This window comes from Psammomys obesus, unplaced genomic scaffold (assembly GCF_907164565.1).
Source record: "Psammomys obesus unplaced genomic scaffold, mPsaObe1.curated_primary_1811, whole genome shotgun sequence".
Classification (NCBI taxonomy): Eukaryota; Metazoa; Chordata; class Mammalia; order Rodentia; family Muridae; genus Psammomys; species Psammomys obesus.
In genome coordinates, this window is record NW_026596440.1 from 6,368,223 (window position 1) to 6,392,570 (window position 24,348).

General features: G+C 45.5%; 1 protein-coding gene across 11 annotated transcripts in view; it reads left to right on the top strand.

The window, feature by feature from the left end:
• Cdc14b (cell division cycle 14B) overlaps positions 1-24,348 on the top strand; it is an 82,051-nt gene that overhangs the window by 6,482 nt on the left and 51,221 nt on the right. For 8 of the 11 annotated variants that reach the window (XM_055598021.1, XM_055598020.1, XM_055598028.1 and 5 more), the window contains exon 2: positions 24,102-24,192. In XM_055598021.1, coding sequence (XP_055453996.1) covers positions 24,102-24,192 — 91 coding nt within the window. Of the gene's footprint in view, positions 1-22,768; positions 22,981-24,101; positions 24,193-24,348 lie in introns of those variants that run through there. The other 3 variants (XM_055598029.1, XM_055598024.1, XM_055598026.1) reach the window with 1 other exon arrangement.

Here is a 24,348-nt window from a genome sequence, read left to right on the forward strand (position 1 = left end):
TGGAGGGTGAGGGGGAGAGAGAGAGGGTGGCAAATGTGTGTTCTGCTTGAACTCCATGGGGCAGTTTTTGAAGAGCAAGGTCTGTGAGGCCAAGCTTTTTTGGAAGGCTTGCTGCCTCAGGAAGAGCCTTACTTGGTCCCTGCCACTTACTGGAACTGAGTGAGTGTCAGTTGTTCACAACCTTCAAGAGCTTTGATTCTCTGGTGTGTTGAATATGGAATAAAGGGAATGCTGGGAATGTCTGTGATGGTCTGGTGCCCGAAGACCGAGGCTGCTCCACTCCAGGGTCACCCAGGTGACGGTGGCGAGAAGCACACCCAGGCCCCTATCCTTGAAAGAGCATGGATCAGTGCTGTCCTGCTGACAACTCCCAGCTGCTGCTCCTGCTCTGCTGGCACGGGGTGCATCGAAGCCCAACGGTGAGGCCAGGCTTAAGAGACACGGAGTGTTCTTTAAAGACTTCAAAGAGCAGCATTACGCCAAAGCTCTGATTTCACACCTGAGCTGTTATCCTGGAGAGCCTGAAGGTTGTTAGTGTCTCAGTGCAGAGGTTTCATGGGGGAGCCACAGGTAGAAGGTTTGAGAAAGCAGACATGCTGAGCCAATGACCATTTTTCTTCAGGGTGCTTAATTGCCGCCATGATTGTGGCCTAGCGTATCTTGGTATACTTAGTATTCCTCAGATAGCCACTCAGTGGTTTGATCTAGGATTGCCTATCGCAGGGGTGGGGTGTCATGGGGGGTTGGGGGGTTGCGGCGACGAGACAGGATGGATTCAGACATGGGGGTTGATAGGGAAGCAGGACACCTTGAGAGGCCCCTTCTGTTACTTACTGGGTAGCAGGGACATGTATATGTAGAGTCAAAAGCTGGAAATAGACTCTTAAAAACTACCATGAATTACATTTTTTTCCTTAACGTTTATACTGGGGTATGTGTGAGGTTAGAGGACAGCTTGTGAGTCTGTTCTCCCCTTCTGCTAGGTCTGTGGGTTCTGAGGACTGAACTCAGAATGCAGGCACCTTTATCTGCTGCTCGGCTGTCTTTCCGGCCTCAAATTAACATCTTTGTTTTTTACATTTCTTTCTTTGAGGTAGGGTATTCCTCTGTAGCTCTCTCTGGTTGGGCTGGAGCTTGACAAGTGGATCAGGCTGGTCTCAAACTTACGGAGTTACACTTGCCTCTGCTTCCCAGGCACTGAACTCATTTTTTTCGGGCGTGTTGGAAAGCCTTTACAAGCTAAGCCATCTTCCTGGCCCTCAGGGTCAAGGCTGTTGAAGTGTGATGTGTTGTCCTTCTCATCTGGGCCCTGTTTTGATTTAAGTTTTATGCCCTTCTCTCTCTTTCTATAGCTTTTCACAGACACATCACCAACAAAGGTATTCAGATCCCTGGCTGCTCTGTGGTTCTTCCTGATACTTTTAAACAATGAAATCTAGTCCTTCAGTTGTGATTCGGGGATGTGTCTGTGTCTGCTTGTCTGTCTTTGGTTTAGTTTGAGTGACAGATTCAGCTTTGACTGTAGATCACTGTATTTACAACTGAAAAGAGTTGATTTCTAAAGCAGATGCTGAGACCTATAGCCAAACTTTGGGCAGAGTGCAGGGAATCTTATGAAAGAAGTAGGAAATAATAAGACCTGGAAAGGACAGCAGCTCCACAAGGAGAGTAACAGATCCAAAAAGTCTGGGCACAGGGGTCTTTTCTGAGACTGATACCCCACCAAGGACCACTCATGGATATACCCTAGAACCCCTGCACAGATGTAGCCCCTGGCAGTTCAGGGTCCAAGTGGGTTTCATAGTAATGGGAACAGGGACTGTCTCTGACATGAACTGATTGGCCTGCTCTTTGATTACCTCCTGCTGAGGGAGGAGCAGCCCTACCAGGCCACAGAAGAAGACAATGCAGCCACTCCTGATAGACTAGGATCAGAGGGAAGGAGAGGAGGACCTCCTCTATTATTGGACTGGGGGAGGGGCATGGTTGGGACAGAAGGAGGAAGAGTGGCCTTGGGAGGGGTGGAGGGAGGGAGCTACAGGTGGCATACAAAGTGAATAAAGTGTAATTAATAAAAAAAGTTGATTTCTGCATATGCATAATACCAAATGTGATTTCCAGGCATTTTATTGAGCTGATTATGAATGCCAAGGGGCGAATTGTTTTGGTGGTACTAAAATTTGTCTTTTAAAATTGAAGTACCTTTGCTTTGCTTTCTGAAAGAACGTTTGCAATGGACTGTTTTTATGACAACTGTTCTTCTTGGTTTGTTATAGTTCTTTCTATTTTCTAGGTATTTCTGTGCTCACTGGGCAGGTTTAGTTTTTTTATTCTGTGAAGCAGGAGGGAAATTTCATGAAATGCTAGTTTCAATTTGGGGCTCAGGGAAGGGCTTTTATGTTCTGTTTTGGGTGTATTTAGCTGGGCACTAGGGATTGGTCCCAGGGCCTCCTGTATGACTGGCAAGTGCTCTATCACAGAACTACAGCATTAGTCACTTTTTTTTCAATATGTATTTATTATTTATACAACATTCTGCCTGCACACCAGATCTTACTATAGATGGTTGTGAGCCACCATGTGGTTGCTGGGAATTGAACTCAGGACCTTTGGAAGAACAGCCAGTGCTTTTAACCTCCGAGCCATCTCTCCAGCCTTGTTAAAGTATTTCATTTTGATTTTAAAGTTACGCAAATAAGGGAGCGAGTGGTCCTATACACATAACATTTCATTTATCACCAGTTCTTATGTATTTTATTTTATGTGTATAAGTATTTTGCCTGAACATAAATGGATCATATGTGTGGGCAGCCTGAGGAGAGGAGAAAAGGCCACCAGATCCCATTAATTGGAGTTAGAGATGGTTGTGAGTCACCTTGTGGGTACTGGGAATGGAACGCAGCTTCTCTGTAAGAGCAGCAAGCGAGTTTCACCACTGAGCCATCCTCCAGCTCCGTGTAGGTTTTTTTTTTTATCATTTTTGCTCCAGAGGAGCAGTTCTCTGAGACTGCTATGTTAACCAGTAAGAAGATTTAGTCCCTCTGTTTGGGCAGCAGAGGAAGCGAGGCTGGCATTAATTCTAGACCCACCTCACACACTGACATTTCCCAGGTAGTTCCCATTTATCCCATTAAAATTCTGTTGGCAGCCTACTTTTCACAAAAGCAAAACATGTTGTTCCTGATGTCCCTGGAATTTGTTGTTCCTTCAGGTTCTCATTTGAAAGTGAGATTACCCTAAGCTCTGCTGTGCAGTCTGTGACATTGGTCTTCTTACACCCAGTCCATAATGCTTTCATACCATTTACGGATTTTCAAATCCGCAAGGCTCTCTATTCTAGGATCGTCTCTGCTGAATCATGCTCTGCATTTTGCTCATCTGTATGAGTTATTCTATGGAATTAATTAAAGTATCTAGTTGATAATGATTTATCGCCCAGTTGCTCTGATCAAGGAATTGAACCCATGTTACTGAGGGAGGGGACAGAGGACTGGGAGATTTATAATAGCATGTCCCTTTTTTCCGAACAGGGAGAACAGTAGATTCCCAGTCATCTCAGCGAAGGCGGGGAGCAAGGACTTAACCACGTGGCTATGTTCTCTTTAAAGTATCAGTTCAAGATAGTTCCTACATGATGTCAATTATTTTTCCCAGTGTTTGGTGAAAATTATCTGTTTTAATGATGTGTCTTTTGTGTGTGTGTGTGTCTGTGTGCATGCTTTACTCTTTTAAAAATATTCTATTATGTATTACTTTGTTCTAGTTAGACACAAACTGGAGTCATCTGGAAACAGGGAATCTTAATTGAGGAATTAGTTGCTTTCATCAGGTTGGCCTGTGGGCATGGCTGTGGGACTCTTTCTTGGCTAATGAAGAACATGCTCAGAAGATGGACAGCAATGCATTCTTAGTCATCCTAGTGAAGACAGGTAACAGGGACCCACCAAGTGGCTTCAGACCTTGCTGCCAGGTTCTTTTGCCTTGAGGATCCCTCAGTGGTGGACTGTTACCTGGGAATGTGAGATGAAATAAGTGCCCTCTTCCCCAAGTTGCTTTTGGTCTCTTAAGTGGAAACCACTGAATATAAGTGGCTAACTATTTCTATAGCTCCATTTGTTGTGTGTGAGCTTAGCTGAAAAGCACCCCAGCTTTCACATTCTTTTAGAGTGCTGAGGGAGAATTGATTTGACAAGAATGTGTGATGGAATTAAAATTATGTTCTTAATTTTATGAAAGATGTTCTCAACCTGCATTTGGAATGTATTGGTGAAATACTAAGTAGATTGTTGGAAGTGCCTCATACATGGAACTGAAATATCTTAGCATGGCTGTCTTCTCTTTTGGTATCAAAGAATCAGCAAAGCTTAGTTTATTAAGCTAGGAACATAGCTGAGGGTAGATTTTTGCCTCCACTGATAATGTGTTCTCATTTTAAATCATTGAATCTGAAAGTGCAGAAAGCACAAATTCAGTCAAGACACATTCTCATGTATTTTCCGGTGTCACTCTTGCAGTAGCTGCAGGGAGGGAGAACTGCAGCAGAGACCTGTAAGGGAGCCGGGAAGGAGGAGGTGTGGCTGGTGCTGCCTTCTTCTGTCTGCAAGGGGAGAGCAGCCTCAAAGCCTTGGGATGATGGGATACCGGGAAACTTGGGCTGGAATTTTCCTTCCTCTTTCTATTTCTTTTTCCCTCCCTTCTTCCCTCCCTCCCCCTCTTTTTCTAATTAAAAAATGTTTTTGAGACAGCGTCCTAGCTGGCCTGGAACTTGCTCTGTAGACCAGGCTAACTTAAATTCCCGGATCTGCCCACCACTGGCTCCTGACTGCTGGGATGAGAGTGTCTGAGCCAGCACCCCAAAATTTATTATTACCTTCACTTTGCTCGAGAGTGCATATGCGAGCATATATGCATACATGCAGGAACAGTTCTGTCCTGCCCTGAGGGTCTCGGGGATCATGTGCAGGTTGTCAGCTCTTGTTTTCCCTTTAGATCTAGCAGGAGCCGATTGTATTTATTTATTCACTTACTTACTCATTTATTCATTTAATTTTTGAGACAGGTTTCAGGTGGTCAGACTAGCCTCAAATTTACTAGATAGTCAAGGATGACCTTGAACTTCTGATCCTTCTGCCTTCACCAGGGTGCTGGGATTTATTTCCCAGGAATTTTTCCTTAATTTGAAAATTTTGATAAGTTCCAAAATGAAGATGTGATATATTTTGAAAAGTAACATACTCTTGTATCCTCCCCCTCTTCTTTTTCTTTTCCTTTTTTTTTTTTTTTTTTTGTGTGTGTGTAGCCCAGGTTGTCCCAAAACTCACTCTGTAGACCAGGCTGGCCTCTAACTCACAAAGATCAGCCTGTCTCTGCCTCCCGAGCCCTGGGATTAAAGGCGTGCGCTACCATGCCTGCTTCTACCAACATTCTTGAGTACCCTGATTTAAAACCTAGTACCCCTCACCTGTCTAATCAGAGTGTTGTGTTTTGTTTGCTTGCTTTTAAAGTTGGTTGACTGGGCGGGGGCTGACCTTATATCAGTCTAATTTTGGTTTATGAGCTAGTGAAATAAACATGAAATATGAGTTTTATGCTTTAAGTAATTTTTAGTAAGGTCACTTTTGTAAATGCAAAATCCTAGACAGTGTTGCTTTGTTGAAATGACAGTATTTGAAGAAGTCTACTGGAAATAAATAGGCATGTGTAAAACTGCACCCAGGGCCACTGTCTAGCAGGTTGTTGCTGTAGAGACCTGGAATCCAGCCTGGGGTGCAGTCTGCAGCTGCCACAGTGTCCAGGGATCTCTTATGTTTAAACTCCAGTAACTCAGTCATTGCCTCAGGGCTGTTGGCAGTTTTTAGGGATTGTCACCGTGGGCCAAGGATTCTAGCCTGAGGAAGCCTTGAAAGGTGGAGAGGGTATAGGTGAAGGGTCTCTTCCCCCCCCCCCCCCCAGCAAGGCTTCATTCATGTAGCTCAGGGTAGCCTTGAACTCACTATGTAGCTTTGTGTGACTGAGGCTAGTCTTGGTCATATTCTCCTTGTGGGAACTCTGGATGAGGCTAGCTTTGAATGCAGAGATGTCCAATTGTCTTCACCTCCCAAGTGCTGGGATTGCTGCTGCTCTCCCAGAGGACATAGCACCCATATGGCAGCTAACAACTGTCTGTAACTCCAGTTCCAAGGGATTTGATTCCTCTTCTGGCTGCCTTCTCATGTGGTACACATATACACATGCAGACAAAACAATCGTATGCATAAAATAATAAATTATGTTAGAAAAACAGTCTGGTTAGAAAAGGGGGTGACGTTATCATTAAATGATTTCCTGCTGAATGTGAAGTCCTTGCAGAAGTGACTGGAAGATGGTTGTATCACCAAAGCCCGCCCCAGTGTGGGTAAGCTCACCTGGAACACAGCCTGCCAGCAGCTCAGATGGTTGGAGAGTGTCCTTTCCAGGTGCCTCAGCTGGTCTCTTAGAGGCGCGTCAGCTAGCTTCATCTTCTGGGCGGCTTGACTGGTCTTCTTTGCAACTTTGCTTGTCTGGGAGTCTTCCTTGCAGCTTAGCTTCGTGACTGAAAGTGACCCTCAGCCTTTATTTGTTCTGTCACCAAGAGCCCAAGCGAGCCCCAGTGAATATGGTCAGTTTCAGGGACTTCCTGGAGTTATTTTTAGTTGCCTACTGTCCTGTTTGGGTTTTCTGTTTTGTTTTTGTTTTTGCTTTTTGTTTCTGTGTTGTTTGGGACAGGTTTTTTCTGTGTAGTCCTGGCTGTGTAGACCAGCCTGATCCTCTGCCTCCCGCCCATAGGGGGCTTAACGGTATGATTCCCCACCACTGCCTGGCTTTTACCTCCCTGCTTTTAAAAGCTTCCCTGCAGGATCCCAGTATTTCAAAATGGGAGGAAAGGGTTACACAACAGTGGGTTGAGGGGAAGGAGGGAGAGGGGAAAAAAGAATCGTGGATTCTAGTCAACTGGGGCTGAAGAATCAGCTGAGATTAACATGAGCCTTGTAAAGTGAAGTGAAACCCTTGCCTCTTGGAACAACCACTGCTGGTTAGCTGGGGCTGAAGACTCCGCAGTGACTGATGAGAGCAGCATCACCAAGGTGAAGTCTTACTGAAGTGTGTAAAAAATCAAGGTGGGATCTGTAGGCCATAAGGACATGGAGGGTGTTTTTTACAGGCCTTGTAAACGTTCCTATGGCTTGAAGGTTCTATTAGCAGTTGTGTGAGGAGCATCCAGAAGGCTGATGGGCAGGCAGATCTGGTGTGTGCTGAGTGTGGCAAGACTGGAAGAATCAAACCAGTGCCAAGGTGCAGTGCCAGGAATGGGTCTCCATGGAGACTCAGCGGATTCAGAATCAAGTTCCATTTCCAGGAACTCTTTGTTCTCAGCTAAATGGAGTGTGTGCAGGGGTATGAAGCCAACCTTAAGTCCATTTTCTAACAAGCTGGATAACAACTGTTGGGCCTTCTTGGGACTGATGCAAGACAGATACCCCTGTGTTAAACCGTTCAGGTCTTTGATGGGCTGTGTGTGATAGGCTTGTGTGAAGCAAGGAAGGAGGGAAAATCATTGCTTATAGGATTTAGTAACAGCATGCTGCCTTCCACCTGTACCCTCTTGGTCGAATTCTGTTACCAAAACCATGCACAATGCCTTGTTTCTTTTTGGAAGAAGTAATTCTTCCTTAGTACAGAAAAAATGAAGTTGCTACTGTAGTGGGGTGCACTTAGATCCGATGTAACTCAAATACCACCTCAATGCAGATAACAAAAATGTATTGGCAATCAAGCCGCTCCTGATCAGATGGAACAGGGCTGCAGAGCAGACGCAGGAGCAGCCCTGAAGGGAGGTAAAGGATGAGACCACAGAGCGAGGGGTAGCAGTAGGCTGTAGCATTGGCCAGTCATATTTGGAGTCTGAAAATGAAATGATAAAACTTAGTATTAGCTTCTTTTGCTTGTTCCCAAACAGTTTCTGCTCACTCTTTCAGATGTGTAATTGGGCAAATCTGAAGCTTTCTCCTGGGGTTGGGATTCAGAGACTAAAGTCTTGACTTTGGAAGCATGAGAGATAATTTTTTTCCTTAGCCTACTGAGTATCAGGATGTTAGAACTTACCAGATTGTTCCTCTCATCTTACTCGCCCTTCAAGCGTGTTCCCTGAACTATGGGTGCAGTTACTATTCTGGGTTCTTAACACACTAATGTGTGTCAGAGTTCATGGTGACTTCTGGTCATACTTGTGACTGAGAACCATTCAAGTAGACAAAATCGCCCCTAGTAATTTAGGAATATTTGTGTATTTGTTAGTTTTTTTCAGGGATAAGGTTGCAGGTTACAGCAACCTAGACTACTTGAGAGATCATCTCAGAATAAAGAGTGCGTGGACAGCTCAGTGATAGAATGCTTGTTTAGCATGCCAATGCTCTGGGCTCAGAGCCCCTAGTACCAAATATAATTTTTGTGTGTTTATTCCTTTAAAAATTATGTTTATTTCTTGTATATCTGTGAGTGAGTGTGTTATGGCATGCCACATCCTCAGCCCTGACGTCTGAGGATATTATTTCTTGGGATTGTTGGGGGCAAGGTGTCAGAGGTGTTTCATACTGATGTTGTAGTAAATAAAAAAAGATGGCTGTGTTGGGCTATATAGCATTTATTTTTAGCCGTAAGATTATCACAGCGGTATTAACCTAACCAACCCAATACCAAAAATAATAAGACATGCACCTGTTAGATTGTCTTATTTACCTTGGGGAAGGCAGATGTTCCTCCCTACGCTGTTGGATCACCTCACCATCCATCTCCCAGCCCCCATCCAGTGGCCTCCTCCTTAACCATCCCGTCTTCCATCCATAATCTTATACATCCTTGCTTTTATTCTTCATCTGGACCTGTTCATGCCACTATTGGAGTCCTTCCTCCCAGCCCCATGTGGTTTCTTCTCCAGGCTAACCTGTGGCATCCTCCTTCTTCCTCTCTTCTGTCTCCCTGATTCTGAACCTTAGCCACGCCTAAGGTTCAGAATCAAGCCTCTCTTCTGTCACCCTATTCTGCCCTGACCAGGTATAGGCAATTTAATGAACCAATCAGGTATAATGTTTTTTTTTAAAAAAGATTTATTATTTATACAACATTCTTGCTTGCACACCAGATCTTATTATAGATAGTTATGAGCCACCATGTGGTTGCTGGGAATTGCACTCAGGACCTTGGGAAGAACAGTGAGTGTTCTTAACCTCTGAGCCATCTCTCCAGCCCATCAGGTATAATGTTTTAGGCAGGTTTACAGGTTTACACAAACAAGGATGGGTGTATCTGGCAGGCAGTAATCAGATCTTGAGGGCCAGTAATTACCATTAGACCAACCTCCAACACATGGACCACCTCTATATTGTCATATCAACTTGAGAACTATGTACTTTTAAAAGTTAATTTGTTAATTTATTCATCTTTACATTGCTATTGTAGTTCCCCCTCTCCCCTATTTCTTAGAAAAAGGGAGCTCCCCCTACCAACCCACTCCAGCTCATCAAGTTGCATCAGAACTGAGTGCATCCCCTTCCCCTGTGGTCTGGTGAGGCAGCCTTTCCCGGGAGAAGTGATCAAAAACCAGGCAACAGAGTCTATGTTGGAGACAGCCCACAGTCCTCTTACTAGGAAACCCATTGAAGCCTGAGCTGTCCATTGGCTGTGTATGTGTAGGGGGCCTAGGTGCAGTCCAATGCATGGTCCTGGTTGGTCCAGATTCTGGCTATGAAAATAGTTGAGCAAGTGTCCTTGTTGTATGGTAGAACATCTTTTGGGCATATGCCCAGGAGTGGTATAGCTGGGTCCTGAGGTAGAACTATTCGCAATTTTCTGAGAAAGCACCAGATTGATTTCCCAAATGGTTGTACAAGTTTGCATTCCCACCAGCAGTGGAGGAGGGTTCCCCTTTCTCCACATCCTCGACAGCATGTGATGTCACTTGAGTTTTTGATCTTAGCCTTTCTGACAGGTGTAAGGTGGAATCTCAGAGTCGTTTTGATTTTCATTTCCCTGATGACTAAGGACGTTGAGCATTTTTTAAAGTGCTTCTTGGTCACTTGAGATTCCTCTGCTGAGAATTCTTACAGAACTTTTTTGTTTTTGTTTGTTTGTGTCTCGGCAGGGTTTCTCTGTATAGCCATGGCTGTTCTTGAACTCACTCTGTAGACAAGGCTTGCCTACAAGGATCTGCCAGCCTCTGCTCCTGAGTGCTGGGAGTAAAGGTGTGTGCCGCCACTGCCTGGCATATACTGAGCTTTTTACTCTCAAAAAAAAAAAAAAAAAAAAAAAAAAAATTCAAAGCATGCTCACAGTTTGTCTTGAGAGCCTTTGGCTTCCCACTTCCTGTGGAGCTGATGCCAGGCCTGTGCAGCACAGAGGCTGTGGCAGGGAGCTAAATGACACCACAGGGAAATCAGCTGTAATTAAGTGACCTGTAAGTAAAGATGAGGATACCTGGCAGAGCAGTATGGCCTGGCCCTCTAGACTGATGAAACAGGGCTCCTGTGGTAATCCCACCTGCTCCCTTCTGCTTACTCTGCCCTGTCCTCTGGAGTCACACTTCCTTAAAATGCAGAGCTTGGGGAGAGCTCACGAGTGTGGATGTCGGTAACCCCTAACCCCTCTTAAAAAAATTTTTTTTCATGCCATATCGTCCAGAATAGGCTGTTTGATGTGCAATTCACTTCCCTGAGCTACTTAATTACTTCCCACCAGGCATTCACAGAAGTCACGCTGTGATGCAATAATGAGAAATGAGCTGAGGAGGAGGCACACTCAGCAATGCTTACCTAGCGTGCACAAAGCCCTGAATTCTATCCTTAGCACCGCATCAACCACTCAAGGTGACGCATGCCTGGGCTTAGAACTGGGACCTCAGAAAGCCATGGTCAGGCTGAGCCCCCGGGTTAAAGAAAAGGAAGGCTTTTTCTTTAGCCCTAGCAGTGTCTGCACACACCCTCCCCAGAGTCAGTTCTGACTGCTGGGATGGTTCTGTAGGGTCAGAGCTTGGATTTACCCAGATGTTACAAACCAAATGACATTGCAGTTACTTTGTTTCCCTTGATGCTTTCTGCTGTCAGCTTACTTGTTAGGTTCAGGGTCTGGGGTAGCCCTGAGAAGTCAGCCTTGCCTGCATGTTCTTAGTAGGCCAGTTAAATGAGTCACAGTGAAAAACAGAAAAATAAATGTATTTAGTGTGGCCACATTGAGAAGAGGAACAAATAAAGAGGTACAGTTCCCACCCATGTTCTAGGGTCCTGATGGGAAATGTAAGTTTAAATAGAGGTGGGAGCTTGCTATAGTGTCGCACACCTCTAATCCCAGCACTCTGGAGGCAGAGGTAGATCAGGCTCTCTGTGAGTTGCAGGCCATCATGGTCTATGTAACAAGTTCTACTAGGTCAGCCAGGATACATAGTAAGACAAGATATGCTTTAACTAAGCAAGACTGGCTGAGGTATGGTCCCATCCATCATTGGCTAGGCTCCAGTTTCTCTCAAAAGGCAGTTCAGTTATCAGAAAGCTGTTCCTGGTTGTTACCAGACTTCAGTCTTCTCCTTTTCTCAACATGGAATTTCTGGGGATATCCCTATTTCTTGGAGTGTATGGTCTGATAGCACAGTGCTTCTAGAATATTTCCATCCCTGCCAAATGGTAACACTCCCTATGGCGAGGGAGGGGTGACTATGCCTTTTATCGTTAGACTGGACGCTGAGATAACTGAGTACTGCTTAGACCAGGATGGACTCTGGCTGGGTTTCCTTTTGTTCTGCTTCACCTGTCTTTCCATCTGGTCATCAGACAGGTGTTGGCTGAGTGCCAGTTGTGTGCCCGTGCCAGGTAGGGTATCCCTAAGGCAAAACTTAGCCCTGGGTAGTCAGGACTCTTGCCACCACAGGCCTCCATGCCAGCAGGAAAGCCTACCTTTTTGCTTGGCTCACCAGGGAGGCTATGGGTCTCACTTCCCCGAAGTTAAAATGAGAACTGAATGCCCCTTTGTCCGTAAGCCTGCTGCTGGGCACTGGGGCGGCCCACAAGCAGAGTAGGCACAGGAACCATCTCTTCAGCTGGCCGTGCTGGGCAGTTCTGAGGAGCAAAGCTAGCATGTGGAGCTGTATGTACAGCGTGTCATCCACAGAGCTGCTCATTATCCTTGTTCTTAATCTAGTTTACCTTTTAAATAGTAAACAAACACATAAATAAAATGTGGCTAACACGTCAGGAAGGGCAGACAGTCTCCCTAAGAAAACATGGCTTAGAAGCCTTGGGGACGGAGCTCAGTGCACTGTGTCCTGGCTCAGTCCCTACCATTCACTGTTCCCCACCCTTCTCCCCAGAGATACTCTGTTTCCCTGAACGTGTTCCTTCTTGAGACTTCAGCACTCCAGTCTCCTGCTGCTACTTTTACTATTATTATTTTGAGCAAACAGTTTTGACTGAAATAGGTTAAAAAAAAAACTGTTTTTATTATTTCATTTTGAGACAGGTTTGTGTTATGTAGCTCTCTGTCCTGGAACTAGACTGGCCTCAAACTTAGAGATCTACCTGCATCTGCCTCCCAAGTGCCAAGCACCTAAAAATACTATTTGAAGACTTTCAGATTCTTTTTCTCCTGTCCTCACTGTGCTTTCTGGTAAATCTTTGTGTCAAGGTCTCTGCAGCCTAGGCTAGCCTTAGACCAGCTGAGGAAAACCCTGAGCTTTCGATCACCATCAGTGCTGGGATTACAGTCTTACATCCTACACCAGTTCCAAGCAGTTCTGGGGAGCCAACCCCTGGCTTCCTGCATCCCCAGTTCACTTTCTTTCCTATTTTTATGTTGCAGTATAATTTATTACTTATGATCTTAAGATAATTAAGATTTCCCTTCATTGTGTTCAGTATAGAACAGTTTGTTAGTACTTTTTTCACAAGTCCAAAGTAGTCAAGATTCTTTTCTTTTGTTTTTTTTTAAGCTTAAGTGTGCGTGTTTGTTTGGTATTCCCATAAGCACATCCGGAAGAGGATATTAGATCTTCTGGGACTGGGGTTGCAGGTGGCTGTGCACCACCTGATGTGGCGCTGGGAGCCAAACTCAGTTCCTCTGCAAGAGCAGTGCAGCCCCTAATTGCAGAGTGGCTCTGCCGCCCCCAAGATTCTTTCCTAAGCTGCCTTCTCACTCCTGACTCCTGGAAATTATACAGTGTAGCTTACACGAAGTCGAACGTATAATGTGCATGCCTGAGTTACTGCTCTGCCCTTACTTCCCATGGGGTCCTTTCCACTTGCCCCACCCCCACCCATAAGCACAGTCACTTTCTGTCTCTGTGGGCCAGCTTTACGTGCGGTTGAGCTTCGCCTGTGCACAGCCCTACAGCATGGACGTCTCTGTACCTGAAGTCAGAGACGCAGGTGCTGTCTGGGCATCTTATACTAGCTCTCTGTGGCTGCAGTGGTGTTCCTTTGGAGGAGTTCCTGCTTTCTTACTGGTGGTCTATGGGTTGCTTCTAGTTGTTTATAACAAAGCTGCTGTCGATATCTGTGTTCTAGTCCTTGGAACTTGAAACTTCTCTTGGGTATATACATAGTAGAGTGACAAGGTTGCAGGGAAAATTAGCTTGCAAGAAACATTTCCAGCGGGGTTTTGTGTGCAGGTGAGCTTGCAGCTATGTCCAGGTGGGGGTAGAGGCCAGAGGTCACTGTTGGGTGTCTTCTTGACTCACTGTCTAGCAGTTTACACCCCATACTAGTGTATGGGGTTCTTTGTTGTCATTGTTTTGTTTTTTGTTTTTCGAGACAAGGCTTCTCTTTGTAGCCTTGGCTGTCCTAGAACTCTGTAGACCTGGCTGGCCTTGAACTCACAGAGATCTACTCACCTCTGCTTCTGCCTCCCTGAATGCTGGGATTACCGGCATGTACCACCGCACCCGACCTTGTGTGTGGGGTTCTAACATGGAGGTTTGTTTCCTGTGTGTCCCTGTCTGTTAGGATTAGGGAGGGGTGAGGTTAGGTTTGAGAGTGTTTTAGTTTGCCTCTCTGCTGCCATGGTAACACAATGACCAAAAGTCACTTGGGGAGGAAAGGGTTTATTTCAGGTCAGTCCACCATCCAGGATAACCTGGATGGGCAGGAGCTGAAATAGGAACTGAAGCAGAGGTGAGGGAGGAGTGCTGCCTATGGGCTTGCTCAGCCACCTTTCTTACCCAGTGCAGGCACCACCCTCAGTGGGCTGATCTTTTCATGGGGACATTCTTTAGTTGATGTTCCTTTTCCAAAGCTACTCTAGGTTTATGTCAAATTGACAGAGAAAGGCACAGAATTGTATTGTCCTGACAAAAGGGACTTGAGAGGGCTGAAGTTTGTTTCTAAGGAAAACAAAGGATGTTCTTTTAGGGTCTTTTTAGTGTAGGGTGTGTATGTGTGTCTGTATTCTGTGTGCCATGAGGAGGAAGTGGATCCAAGGTCAGTTGACATTATCAAGTTAGGCCAAGAGGCAGGTGTTTGGAAAGTCCCAGGGACTTTGCTGGATAAGGGGCTTCCTGAAAATTCCACAGAATGAGCCTGATTAGTATGTGACTTAATGGACGGGACCACATCAGCCAGCTCTGGGTTTGAACCCAGGAAGCTGGGTGTGTTACCCTACCTTTTCCTTTGAGACCTCTATTTACCTGGAAATCCTGTTTGCAGGAGGGTCAGACTTCCTTTGACACTTTTCTGTGTCAGTGAACATTAATGTTACTTTATGGTTCTTAGGAGTATGGGCATGTGCTCCATATCTGATGGCTCCATATCTTTCCCAAGAAGTAGTATTGTTTTTTCTAATTATAGCCATTTTAGTGGATGGGAAGTGCTGCTTCATTGTGATTTTAGTTTCATTGCTCTGATTTTGAGTACTTCTTTTTCACGAGCTTCAGGCCGTTTATTTTCTTTTTGTTGTATGCGTGCTACAAAAGAAAAACACAACATTAGTATAGTGATGGTTTTTAAATCTCTCTGAGTTTCTTTTAAAGATTATTTGAATGGCCTAAAATTGTGGTGTGTCCGAACTGTTGTTTTGAGAGACGTTAAACATAAGAGACAAAGTATAGTTAAGACCCTGCTTCTGCTAGAAGATCCACTTCCTAATCTGTGGGTGTAACCTCACACAGCTGCTGGCCGAATGTGCCGCAGCTGACAAAGAATAGCTAAGAGCTTCTCGAATGTGCCATGAGCAAATATTAATTCCAAACCAAACCGGAATGACTCTGAGCATTCTGGTTGCCCTGGCTGGAGCCTGAGTGGCTTGCCCCATCTTGTTTCTGACAGACAGCACAGCAGTTTCCACTGCGCATGCCTCTCCGAGTGCAGCGTTAGCCCGAGATGCCCAGGCACCTCTTAGGTGGCACATGCGGCTCTCTTCTCTCACAGAAGCATTCTGGTTCATTAAGGAAAGCAAGGACTTTGAGCAACATTTTCCGCTGCCATCCTCAGCACATGTGTGTCAAGTGGTCTATCTTTGGATTGTGTTATGGTAGAATGTTTGATTTTTAAAATTGCTGACTTGGGTTTGTTAAAACACACAAAATCTTTGAATAAATTTTGCCTTGAGATTGGGGCAGAATTGGAAGCTTATTTATGCCATTTTGTAGTACATATTTATATAAAATGGCATGGTTTCTCAGCACTGCTGACTGTAAAATCAAAATGTTAATTCTGAAGAAAAATCTTGAAGATGCTTTGTGTTCTGCTTTATGATGTATTTGCCCCTAAATTCTTTGTTTTTTCAAGACAGGTTTCTGTGGAGGTTCCTGAGCCTCCTGGAACATTCTTTGCACACCAGGATGTCCTCAGACTCACAGAGATCCACCTGCCTCTGCTTCTGCCTCCGACAGGCTTGTGCCACCACTCCTGGCCTCAAATTCATTCTTTATGTGAAAATAAGCCAGCACATCCATCTTACTAATATGTTGGTTTAATCTTTAATGGGAAAATTATTTGTATGCCAAATAATTGCCTAAAATTACTTTTCCTGATTTACAGCATATATTTGATTTGCATGCTTATTTCATACACCCATGTTTTACCTAGGTTAACAAAAAAATTCTATGGGCAAAATAGTCTCCTGTTAAAAGGTTTAAGAAGGTCTGAAGTGAAGTTTATTCAAAATGTTCCTTCAGGCAAGTCTTTGTTTGAAATGAGGTAAATATTGACCTATCTTTTCCTCTCTGAAATTATTACTTAAGTAGAAAAATAAGAATTTAATGTTAAAGTTCCTGGCTCATACCCCTAGCTGAGCACCCACCTGCCTCCAGTGTGTGTGTGGTCTGTGTCTTCTGTGACTGGGGTCAGCTCTGTTCACTGGGCGTGGGACCTGCTGTGGACATAGTCTGGCTCCACCCCGCTATCCTGCTGCTGTCTGAGTATCAGTGTTGTGGTTAGATTTTTATTGCTGTGATTAAAACCGCGACCAGAAGCAACTTGAGGAGGAAAGGGTTTATTTTAGCTTAAAACTCACAGGGTAAACTCTACCACTGAAGAAGAACTGAAGGGAGACCACAGAGGAACTCTTAGTGGCTCGTGCTCATCGCTTGTCCAGCCTGCTTTCCTCTACACCTGAGAACCATCTGCTATAGGCAGCTCCACAGCCGGGATTCTCTTTCCAGAGAAGTCTATGTCTATATCAGTTAAAAATCAAATGCACACCCAGCTTTTAGGACTTTTTGGGGGGTGGTGGCGGCAGCGGGAAGTGTGTTATTAAACTCTATTCATGATTTTTCAGAAACAGCTCTCACACCACCCCCAAAAATAGAGAATAACATACTCACTCTTGCTATGGTTATACTGAAAGCCAGTTTTCAACTAGAAATTCTGCAAAGCTGTCATTTACTAAACATATTTTTCATCAAGCAGGTACAAAAAAGAGTGAACTCAGAGATCAGGTTCGCTTTGTACAGATTCTATGATAGTTCATGTATAAGACTGCTGCTCTCGGGATTGGTGCCACTTGTAATTTATAGCCAGGAGCTTGATGGGGGCGGGGCTTAATAATGGTCTTTGTGTGTGTGTCTGTCTGTGTGCTGGTAATGGAGCCATAGGCCTTTACTGCTGAGCAGCACTAGACTACACTTTTTCCTGAAACTAAGATTATTATGTAGCCAAGGATGTCCTTGAACAACTGCTCCTCCTGATTCTACGTAAGTGCTGAGACTACAGGGGTGGGACGCCATGCCCAGTTTTATGTGGTGCTGGGGATCAACTTTGGTCTTTGTGCACAGGCCAACGATGTGTCACTGAGCTACATCGCCATCTGAAACTAGGATATGAACTCAAAATTTCACACTCCAGAGAGCATGTGAGACCTGCTGGGCAGATCCCCCCTGGAAGTTTCAGGGTTCCTTATGGTGGTGGTGCACACCTTTAGTCCCAGCACTCAAAAGGCAGAGGCAGGCAGATCTCTGAGTTCCAGGCCAGCCTCATCTACAAAGCAAGTTCAGGACAGCCAAGATTACACACAGAGAAACCCTGTCTAGGAAAAAAAAAACAGTAAACAAGCAAACAAAGGATAAGGAGTCATCATTTTCTTGTTCAGTCAGTGGGCATAACTAGGAATCAAACAACAGGGCTGAAGGAGAGAAGGGTGAGAACGTAGAGGCAGCTGGCTGGAGGCACAGACATTTTCTGTTCAGGCTGAGTGGCTGGAGCTTTATCCTTGGCTCTGCATGGGTAGATTTCCATCAGTGCAAGAGTTACTGCTGCATACGATGAACAGGGGAGCTGAGCACACCCAGGCTGACAGAGACAGAAGGCTTCCTTTCCACCTCCTCACCCCAGAGTGATATGGTAAACTAATTCCAAGATGTTCTTAATAAGTCCAAGACTGTCTGCACATGGGGCTCAGTGGCAGAGCACTCATTGACAATGCTTGCAACCAAGGCAACTGGTTTAATTTCCAGCCCTGAAGAAACCAGCAAATTTGCAAAACCTGGGACTTTTTGTTGTTGCTGGAGACAGAATCTAGGGCCAAAATCATCCTAGGCGACTGCTCTGTACACCCCTAGACCCCGAATACTCTTATTCAAGGGTTGTGTGTGCCTGTAGTGGAAGTTTTGTTTTCTACTCAGTTATGTAAGCGGCGTATGGCGTTGCTTCTAGTTCGTCCACAGCTGATAATGAAAGACTCCCGCTAGAGCCTCTCTAGACGGGGAGACCCCGCTTCCCAAGGAACAGCGAGACCAGCCTTCGGATGCAAGCCGCAAGAGGTTTATTTCGATACACGGGTACCTGGGGCGACAAAGCCTTTCGGAAGACTTGCGCGCCTCTCGGTTGGGGTGACGGGTTTTTATAGGGCTCGGGAGCAAGAAGCACGGTTACAGAAGCGAGAAGCATAGTTACAGGGATCTGATTGGGCGGTTTGAACAAAGCCATAGTTAGGTCACGTACCCGGAACAGGGAAGGTGGGAAGGCAGATGTGAGCCGAGTCACGAACCCGGTTCTTATCTTGGGTGCCCAGAGTGTTTCAGGCGCCCAACCGCAGATATCCTGTCGTTGGGCATCTGTCCTGCCTTGCCTCTGACCCTGCTCTGCTCCAGTCTTGCAAAATAGTGTTGCCAGCATTATGCTAGGGCTTTATTCTTTCATTAATTGCCTCGTGCGGCTTGGAGAGGACAGTGATCTTTGCCAGCTGGAGATGGTGGAAGTCTGAGGACGCTGGTATAGTCTAAATAGGAGAGCCCAGAGAGAGGAGGGTTTTGAGGTGAGGGATGGAGAAGGAAGGCTGTCGCCACATGTCTATTTGCTGTTCCTGGACTGCTAACATTCCCGACAACTGAGAACGGGTATTTTCTCCACATACTCACCGACCCCAGCCAGCCAGAACTAAGTCTAAGAGCCCTATGTCCCCTTTCCCTTCTGATTTACTTTCTTTCCTACCTAGGGTTGGGGGATTGGAAAGGAGTTAGAGGCTTTAGGAACACCAGATAAAGAAGAGTTTAAAAAAACACTGCCTACATGTGCCTGTGTTTGTGGGTCAGAAGACGACCCTCAGGAGGTATCTTTCCTTCCACAGTGTGGATCCCAGGAACTGAGCTCAACTTGGCTGGCTTGATAGCAAAGTACCTTTACCCATTTAGTCCATCCTGCTACCCTGCTTTAAAAAAATTTTTTTTGAAAGAATCTTGAGGCATATGGCCTTTTAATCCCAGCACTCAGGGAGGCAAAGGCAGGCTGATCTCTGAGTTTATAAGCTAGCCTGGTCTACATAGTGAGTTCCAGGACAGCCTGGCATATGTAGAGAGATGCTGTCTTAAAACAACAAAGCAAGCCAACAAGCCAAACCCAAAACTCTGGAATTTTCAAAGATGATTGGTAAGCACATACGTTCCAGTGTGTGGAAAGGCTCCTCTCCAGGCAGCCTCATAGAGTGTTTCACATCTCAGTAGAGTGTTAGTTTTGAATAAATCTTGCTAGCCTGCAAAATTAATTTTCAGTTTTTGCCATCTTGAATAGGTAACACGTAATCCAGAGTTCAAAAGCTGTAAAAAGGCGTAAATCTCTCTTGCCTTCCTTGTTTCACGACAGGCACCTGCTCTGAAAGTGCCCGCTGCTGGCTGGCATTGTGACTTTTAGCTATCAGTTGCATGTACATGCTTGAAGGCACACATTGACGCCGTTCGTTAAGCGTTACAGGTAGGGCTAGTGAGATAGTGCCATGGGCAGGGCTGCTTGCATGAAGGCCTCTGATGACTTTGGTTTGATCCCTGAAACCCACAAAAGTGGCAAGAGAGAATGAACTCTGGAGAGTGGTTCTCTGACTAGCACATACAAAAGAGTATATACCTCAAACTTTCAAATGGCGTTCGCCAGGCACAGTGCTGTTCATTCACCTGTTTCAGCTCTCATCTCGGAGGCTCACTGCCTCTGTCTGCTAACCTAGGCCTAGTCCTGGAAGCTTCTGGCCTCTGCACACTCTAACGTAGGCCTACAATGTTTTCAGCCTCTGAGACTTACTGCTTAGTAACCTCAGTCTTTTTAGTTTTCTGTGAGCTCTGGGCTAGCTGGTTCAACTCAGCTATTTTGGTGAAAACCCCCTCAGCTAATTTACTCAATCTGGCTTTTCTCTCAGCCTCTGAATTGCTCAGCTTGGCTTGAAACTAACTCAAGCAATTGTTATATCCAGATCTTGGGGTCCCCAAAGACCACCAGGAGCCGGACCATGTATACGGGAGCAAAGAGTTTTTATTCAGACTTAAGCTTGGTCCCATCACCAGCACAGTGGATCAGGGAGGAGAGCTGCAAGGCAGGGTTTTTATTGGGGTTTGAGCAAGGATGGGGAATTTCCTTAGAAGTTACACGATTGGGCGATACTTAACAAAGGCACACTTGTTACAAAGCGATTGGCTGACTAACATAACTCACATTGAGCCAGCTATCTATAGGCCTCAGGAATGTTAGGTATTTCCTCACCATGAATGTTCTACTACTAGGCCTGTGGGCTGCCCAGCACAGATGCCCGTCCTGAGATAAGATTCCTTCCCATTCTTGTGGTTATCGCCAGGCTGTTTCTTGGTGGGAGATTTTATGGTCTTGTTCCTGGAATTGGTGACCTATAGCCTAGTTTTTCTTTTAAAGTTAGGCCTGGTCCTAAAATGGAGACAAAATGCAGTTTATGTCATCCTGATGACAAAATGCAGATTATGTCAAAATCTGCTCTAGTCTCCTGGCTCCTCATTCTCTGGCTCATTGGAGCTTTACCTGAGCACTTTCTCTCTCTCTCTCTCTCTCTCTCTCTCTCTCTGCAACCTGTCTCTTTATTACTGTCCTGGTAAAAACTGCTTCCTCTCTGTGCATTGCCCCTTAAGTAGCTTTCTTTTCCTTTCTCTTTGGGTGAGAGTTGGGTGTATCCTATTCTGTCAATTTTTTCTCTGATTCATTGCCTTTTCAGCCACTCAATTAGGTATCACTTTCAAACATGGGTGCTTCCTTCTACAAACTAACTTTTACTCTTCATTGTTTAGGATTAAACGCGTGTACTGCCACACCCAGACCTAAGCTTTTTTTTACCTAATACTTGCTCTATACCAAGCTGGCCTTGTATCTGCTTGCCCCTGTCTCCCGGATTAAAGTCATGTTTGTATTCCAGCCGGATTACACTGATTTAGGTCTTTGGGTGTGATCTCTTGCCAGAATAGCCATGTTCTGAATTTAAAGTTCCTCTACACAATGGTACACAGAGAAACCTTGTCTCAAACTCCTCCCCCCAAAAAGGCATTTTTGTAATTCTTGCAATAACATAATTGAGATTGGGTATGCTTGGTGACTTTCTTGGTTTCTCCATTTAGCCTTGACTGCCTGGACTGATTTTGTAGACCAGGCTGTCCCTGAACTCAAGATCCACATGCCTCTGCCTCACAGAGTGCTGTGATTATAGGTGTATACCACTGCACCCAGCTAATTTAGAGATTCTTAACAGCTTAATCTCTTGATTTATTTGTGTTTTTTTTGCTGTGAAAAATTTAAAGTGTATCAATTTACCAGTTGATTTTTCTGATGGTGCTTTGATTTGCCATGTCTTCCCCAGGTGCAAGTATAAAATAAAAGGGATCCCTGCCTCACTCTAAAATTTCAGATGTATCAAAGGGACATGCATGCACACTTGCCCGCATGCACACACAGCAGAGTGAGGCTAGGGAATTTGCAGGTCTTTGAGGATAATAATCAATGTGTCCTTTTAGGAAAGGCTCGCCATTTTCCTTTTCTTTCAAGGGAAGGGCACTAACAGCTTTCCACTACTCATAAAGATTCACAGACCATATGACATACAGCAAAAGTGGGATCAACTAAGCCTCTATGTTTTGTTGCCTTGAGAGTCAGAATAAGAACACAGGCTGAAAACTGCTGACCTGTTGGTAGGAAGCTATCAGATGTTTTGCTTTTAGACCATCCCCATACCCTTAAAATAGCAAGTGAGTGTTACATTTATATTTAATTAAAAAAAAAAGTTTGTGTGCTCCTGAGTACAAACGCACACATGCATGCGCCCTTCTCCACGATGTGTAGGGAGGTCAGAGGGTAACTTTGTATAGGTAGTTCTCACCACCTGCTATAGTGTGAGTTCTGGGCGTTATTCTCTGGTCATCAGGCTTATGTCCTTGAGGGGCAGGACATCTAAGATGCTAAGTCATCTCAGCCTCAGAGAGACTGAATTTTCTTTAGATGAGACTGACCTTGAACCCCTGATGGACCTTCCTCCACCTCTGCCTCCAGGTGCTGGGATTATGTTCATGCTCAGTTCCAGCAGGCAAAATTCACCTTTGCAGTTTCTCAACTGTGGTGCCCAGCCCAGCGGCAGGCCTGTCTGGTCGGAGCTGTGCCGCTCAGCTGAGTAGGCCTCGCAGCGCTCCCTGGTGGCAGGCGGCGGGGTGGGCGGGAGTCCCGAGCCTGTGGTGGAGGTTGGCGCCGGCCTGGCCCCCACAGCCTCCATCACGGGTGCCTGGGTCGTGCCCGATGCCGGGTTAGCTGTTCCTGTGTACCGGAGCTGGCCGAATCGCCCCCTTCACAGGACAGCTGTGCTCTGGCCCCGGGTGCCTGTATGTCTGGGCTTTTATTTTGCAGGACAGCTGACCGTATTTGCGCGTGCTCGTGGGCCAGGTCTCTCTGCAGGGCAGCCGACCTCTGGTCGCGCGTGCCCGCGGGCCTGGCCTCTTTTGCAGGACGCTGGCCCCTGTCCGCCCTAAGGACGTCCCAGAGTTTGGACTTCCGGGGTTGGCTTCCAGTTTGCTGCTTGTCACCCTTCAGGGCGTCGCCGGCCTGGGCGCGGCCCTTTAAACTTTACTGTTTTTTAAACTTTGGGGGTGTGGTCACCTTTGCATTCCTCATCCCTGCGTGGTCACTTCGGACCCGCTGGCTCCTTCTCTTCCCCTGCCTTCCAGATGCTTTGGAGTCATGAGCCGGGAGGGCGCGGGGACCCCTCGGGTGGCTGAGGTGATCCGAGGTGAGTGCCTGTGGCAGGGCCTGGCTGGCAAGGGGAGCGACCTGCTGCCTCGGGAGCCCAGTTGGCCTCCCCTCTGGGCCAGTGGCTGTGGGTTGAGGAGTCAGTTGGACCTCCTCAGCGTGCTTGTGACCCCTGTGTCCTACATCCTCTATGCTACCCCCGCCCCACTTCGCGGCTCCGGGCACCGAAGATCAAAGGTCATTTGTGGTTGGAAAGACTTAAACCCTGTCACCTATTTGTGCGGCTTCAAGGAGTTTGTAGTTGCGTTTACTAGGACAGAAGTGTAGCAGTTTTAAGAGTGGAGATGCAGTTAGAAAAGAAAGGCTTAAATTACCATTTGAGGGAAAGGACATCCCAGCTTACATTGTTTCTTAACACCAACAAACTGGTCTGAAAAGAATATATGTATTTCAAAGTCTGTGCTTGACTTTTGCCGAGTTTTGGGTATAGGTACCTGATTACTGTTAGATATTGCCTTTTTCTGGGGGTGGGGCTAATTGCAGAGCTGTTGACCCTTAACTGCCCTCGTTGCTGAACCCCCAGAGCGTTTATGCCACACAGATTCCATCCCAGGCTGGCCTCCCATTGCTTCGGTTTTAACAGCAATTTGTGAGAAAACCAAAGCTGTGATTCCAAATTAAAAACAAAACAAAAACAAAAAAACAAAGCGTATGCATGAGAATAATTGGGTAAACACACCTTCTTGTGTTATATGGTGGAAAGCAGCAATGTTGAAAGCATTCTTTGTTCTTAAGGTACTTTCCTGCTGCACAGCTTTTGTGCCCTCATGAACTGATGCACAGCTGTCCGCTAGCCACCAGATGCATGCTGTCTCCTGAGTTTTCTTAATCTAGTTGCTTCAGAAGTCAAAATAGTGCCTCTACATGAATACCGTGGAAACCTATTAAGATTAAGGCAATTTCTTTAAAACTTTTGTTTATTTATTCAGTTTGTGAAAAGAGAGAGTTTTCATTGTCACCTCTGCTATCTGAAACATGGGGGAGGAGGGGACTCAAAATCAAACAGACAAAAGCCTGTCTTTGAGTTCATCAGAAAAGAGCTGGGTCTTGACACTTTTTTAAGAACTTGAAGAAAAGAACATTGCAATTTTTCCGTTTCAGATCGCCTTTGTTTTGCCATTCTCTGCAGCAGACCAAAGACTGCATCAAACGAGCATTATTTCAGCATAGATAATGAACTTGAGTATGAGAAGTAAGTACTGCCTTTTAAAAGACTAAAACTTTTAAAATTTGAGGAATCACAGCTGGGTATTGTTTCAAATTCTAGGTAATAAAATAGGTCTTTGAGGATACAAAGAACCTCGGAATAAACACTGAGGTTTGATATTCTAATAGTTTGCTCTGCAGA